Genomic DNA, 4,448 nt, shown 5'->3' on the forward strand with positions numbered 1-4,448 from the left:
GACAGGTCCTGGTCCTCAGTCACGTCCTGGTCCCCGGACGCATCCTGGTCCACGGTCACGGACAGGTCCTGGTACACGGACACGGACAGGTCCTGGTCCACGGTCACGGACAGGTCCTGGTCCACGGACAGGTCCTGGTCCACGGTCACGGACAGGTCCTGGTCCACGGACACGGACAGGTCCTGGTCCACGGTCACGGACAGGTCCTGGTCCACGGTCACGGACAGGTCCTGGTCCACGGACAGGTCCTGGTCCACGGTCACGGACAGGTCCTGGTCCACGGACAGGTCCTGGTCCACGGACAGGTCCTGGTCCACGGTCACGGACAGGTCCTGGTACACGGACACGGACAGGTCCTGGTCCACGGTCACGGACAGGTCCTGGTCCACGGTCACGGACAGGTCCTGGTCCACGGACAGGTCCTGGTCCACGGTCACGGACAGGTCCTGGTCCACGGACAGGTCCTGGTCACGGGGCAGGTCCTGGTCCCCGGACAGGTCCTGGTCCACGGTCACGGACAGGTCCTGGTCCACGGACAGGTCCTGGTCCACGGTCACGGACAGGTCCTGGTCCACGGTCACGGGCAGGTCCTGGTCCCCGGACAGGTCCTGGTCCACGGTCACGGACAGGTCCTGGTCCACGGACAGGTCCTGGTCCACGGTCACGGACAGGTCCTGGTCCACGGACAGGTCCTGGTCCACGGTCACGGACAGGTCCTGGTCCACGGACAGGTCCTGGTCCACGGACAGGTCCTGGTCCACGGACACGGACAGGTCCTGGTCCCCGGACAGGTCCTGGTCCCCGGTCACGGACAGGTCCTGGTCCCCGGGCAGGTCCTGGTCCCCGGACAGGTCCTGGTCCACGGTCACGGACAGGTCCTGGTCCCCGGGCAGGTCCTGGTCCCCGGACAGGTCCTGGTCCACGGTCACGGACAGGTCCTGGTCCCCGGTCACGGACAGGTCCTGGTCCCCGGGCAGGTCCTGGTCCCCGGACAGGTCCTGGTCCCCGGACAGGTCCTGGTCCACGGTCACGGACAGGTCCTGGTCCCCGGACAGGTCCTGGTCCACGGACAGGTCCTGGTCCACGGTCACGGACAGGTCCTGGTCCCCGGGCAGGTCCTGGTCCCTGGGCAGGTCCTGGTCCCCGGACAGGTCCTGGTCCACGGACAGGTCCTGGTCCACGGTCACGGACAGGTCCTGGTCCACGGATACGGACAGGTCCTGGTCCCCGGGCAGGTCCTGGTCCCCGGACAGGTCCTGGTCTGTCAGAGCAGACTAAAACGTTTTGTGTCTCTGCAGGATCATGGAGAACTACGACAAGCTGAAGTCTCGCATCACTGAGATCGTGGACAGCAAGCGGCACCTGGAGGTGGATCTGAAGAAACAAGCCGCCGACTACCGAGAGATCGACAAGAAGATGAACAGCATCAAACCAGACCTGATCCAGCTCCGCAAGACCAGGGACCAGTACCTGCTGTAGGTGTCGGTGGATCAGAGGGAAGCCGCGGGACGGGACTCGCTCTAACATCTGCTTGTTCTGCAGGTGGCTGACCCAGAAAGGAGTCCGACAGAGGAAGCTGAACGAGTGGCTCGGTCTGAAGAACGAAACCACCGAGGAGTAAGTCCACCATCCACCACAGCCCCGACACGGAGACAGTCGCTCTGAACGTCCTCCTGGGCGTCCTTCACCTGGACGCAGTCGTCATGGACTCACTCAGACACACCCGACACACACATTTAGATTTGCATAATTTCTGTCGGATTCTGATCCACAGTCCTGCCCTCCTCCCTGTTCCTGACCTCTTTCCTGCAGAGCCGGATCGCTTTCTGCAGTATCTCTTGTCTTCAGTCTCACGTCTGGACTAGAGTTAGGATCCAGTCCATTATTTATATCCAGCTCGACGTGCCCAGTTTCCAGTTCCAGTCTGACGGGGAAGCAGTGGCTTTCCTCTCACAGCGCGTTCCACCCCCGTATGTTTAGTCAGGAAGCAGTTCTTCTTCCTGCCGGCTGGGAATCTCCAGCTCTGCAGCTTGTTGAGCATGACGGCGTCGCCACAGCAACCATGACCTTAATGACCTTCACCAGCGGCTTTGGTTTGGGAGAAGATCTGATCTGGATCAGATCTGGAGATGGTTTTTCCCCCTGGTGACCTTCGCTGCCAGAACTGTTCGGCTTTGTGTGGCGTTTCTGGACCTGAAGGTCACCGGAGGAGGAGGCGGTTCGTTCAAGGCGACAAACTGAGACAGAGGCATAAAACCACGAGGTAGCTGAGATGTTCCGCTTCTCCGATCTGATCCGGATCGGATCTTTTCCCAAGCCGAAGCGGCTCTGAGGAGACCCAGTCTGCCCATGAAAACCTGATCCAGTAACGTTGGAAAGCGAAGTAAAACCTCCTTCCAGACACAATGTGTGTCCTGACCAGCGCCTGTGTGTTCCTCAGCGAGTACAGCATGGTGGAGGATGAGGAGGACCTTCCTCATCATGACGAGCGTCTGTGGCGTCTGGGGAACATCAAGCGTGGCCAGGCGGAAGCTCTGCTGCGGGGGAAGAGAGACGGGACCTTCCTGGTCCGGGACAGCAGCAAAATGGGCTGCTACGCCTGCTCCGTGGTGTAAGTCCCCCCGCCTGACCCGTTACCCGGCGTTCTGTCCTCCTGTCTGTCTGACTCGTCTCTGTCTTCGTCCTCAGGGTGGACGGCGAGGTGAAGCACTGCGTCATCAACAAGACGAGCACCGGCTACGGGTTCGCCGAGCCCTACAACCTGTATGGCTCCCTGAAGGAGCTGGTGCTGCACTACCAGCACACCTCGCTGGTCCAACACAACGACTCGCTCAACGTCACGCTGGCGTTCCCCGTCTACAGCCAGCAGCGCCGGTGACCCGCCCCCTGCACGCCACGGCCCATCGCCCTCTGAGATCTGCTGCTCCGCTCATGGAGCTCTGCCGCGCGGACTGGATCCGGATCACACAGGAACGTTTCACACGGTCCAGTAAAGCTGCAGTTTCAGCGACACGCGCCGCTAAAAACACTAAATCCAGACGTCGGATCATTCCGGACGATTTGACCACGAATGTTTCGACTGCGGCGAGCTCCTCCCACTTCTTCTGTCCCCTTCCACATGTAGACTGGTCCAGTAAGGCTCCCAGTGAAAACTGGGCCAGAGTCCGGTTTACCCAGACCCCCCATGTGGCCCTTTAGGTGGTTTTTCTGCCCCGACGGGTCCGAGACCTCCGACTTGTCCGCGTGTCCCCGACGGGTCTGAGACCTCCGACTTGTCCGCGTGTCCCCGACGGGTCCGAGACCTCCGACTTGTCCGCGTGTCCCCGACGGGTCCGAGACCTCCGACTTGTCCGCGTGTCCCCGACGGGTCCGAGACCTCCGACTTGTCCGCGTGTCCCCGACGGGTCCGAGACCTCCGACTTGTCCGCGTGTCCCCGACGGGTCCGAGACCTCCGACTTGTCCGCGTGTCCCCGACGGGTCCGAGACCTCCGACTTGTCCGCGTGTCCCCGACGGGTCCGAGACCTCCGACTTGTCCGCGTGTCCCCGACGGGTCCGAGACCTCCGACTTGTCCGCGTGTCCCCGACGGGTCCGAGACCTCCGACTTGTCCGCGTGTCCCCGACGGGTCCGAGACCTCCGACTTGTCCGCGTGTCCCCGACGGGTCCGAGACCTCCGACTTGTCCGCGTGTCCCCGACGGGTCCGAGACCTCCGACTTGTCCGCGTGTCCCCGACGGGTCCGAGACCTCCGACTTGTCCGCGTGTCCCCGACGGGTCCGAGACCTCCGACTTGTCCGCGTGTCCCCGACGGGTCCGAGACCTCCGACTTGTCCGCGTGTCCCCGACGGGTCTGAGACCTCCGACTTGTCCGCGTGTCCCCGACGGGTCCGAGACCTCCGACTTGTCCGCGTGTCACTGACGGGTCCGAGACCTCCGGCTTGTCCGCGTGTCACTGACGGGTCCGAGACCTCCGACTTGTCCGCGTGTCCCCGACGGGTCCGAGACCTCCGACTTGTCCGCGTGTCCCCGACGGGTCCGAGACCTCCGACTTGTCCGCGTGTCCCCGACGGGTCCGAGACCTCCGACTTGTCCGCGTGTCCCCGACGGGTCCGAGACCTCCGACTTGTCCGCGTGTCCCCGACGGGTCCGAGACCTCCGACTTGTCCGCGTTGCCGCGTGTGACCCCGACCTGCTCGGAGCTTTTTGAATGGAAGCTTTGATGCAGCAGAACTCAGACGGATGATGTGGGACGTCTAAACACTGAGGGCTTCGGAGCGACGAGGACCATCGACCTTCATCACAGCACATTTCCACGGCGGGACGGAAACTGAGACTTGATGCAGAAGGAAGTTGAGGAAGATGGAAACTGGATCCTGTTGATCTCCATGGAGTTGTTCTGACGCCGCCTCACGTCCGTTTGCATGACACGTTTCTCCTTTTCTTACTTT

The 4,448-nt window shown here is 62.5% G+C and overlaps 1 protein-coding gene across 1 annotated transcript in view; it reads left to right on the top strand.

The window, feature by feature from the left end:
- The window catches only part of LOC306764227 (phosphatidylinositol 3-kinase regulatory subunit alpha-like), a 55,445-nt gene extending 52,153 nt beyond the window's left edge, over positions 1 to 3,292 (top strand). Inside the window, exons 14-17 of the mRNA XM_079251303.1 lie at positions 1,299 to 1,475; positions 1,543 to 1,617; positions 2,441 to 2,611; positions 2,689 to 3,292. Of these exons, the coding sequence (XP_079107429.1) occupies positions 1,299 to 1,475; positions 1,543 to 1,617; positions 2,441 to 2,611; positions 2,689 to 2,878 (613 nt within the window). The 3' untranslated portion in view covers positions 2,879 to 3,292. The remainder of the gene's footprint in view (positions 1 to 1,298; positions 1,476 to 1,542; positions 1,618 to 2,440; positions 2,612 to 2,688) is intronic.
- Positions 3,293 to 4,448: the final 1,156 nt, after the last annotated feature.

The sequence above is a fragment of the Telmatherina bonti genome (assembly GCF_933228915.1).
Source record: "Telmatherina bonti genome assembly, chromosome: 13".
Classification (NCBI taxonomy): domain Eukaryota; kingdom Metazoa; phylum Chordata; class Actinopteri; order Atheriniformes; family Telmatherinidae; genus Telmatherina; species Telmatherina bonti.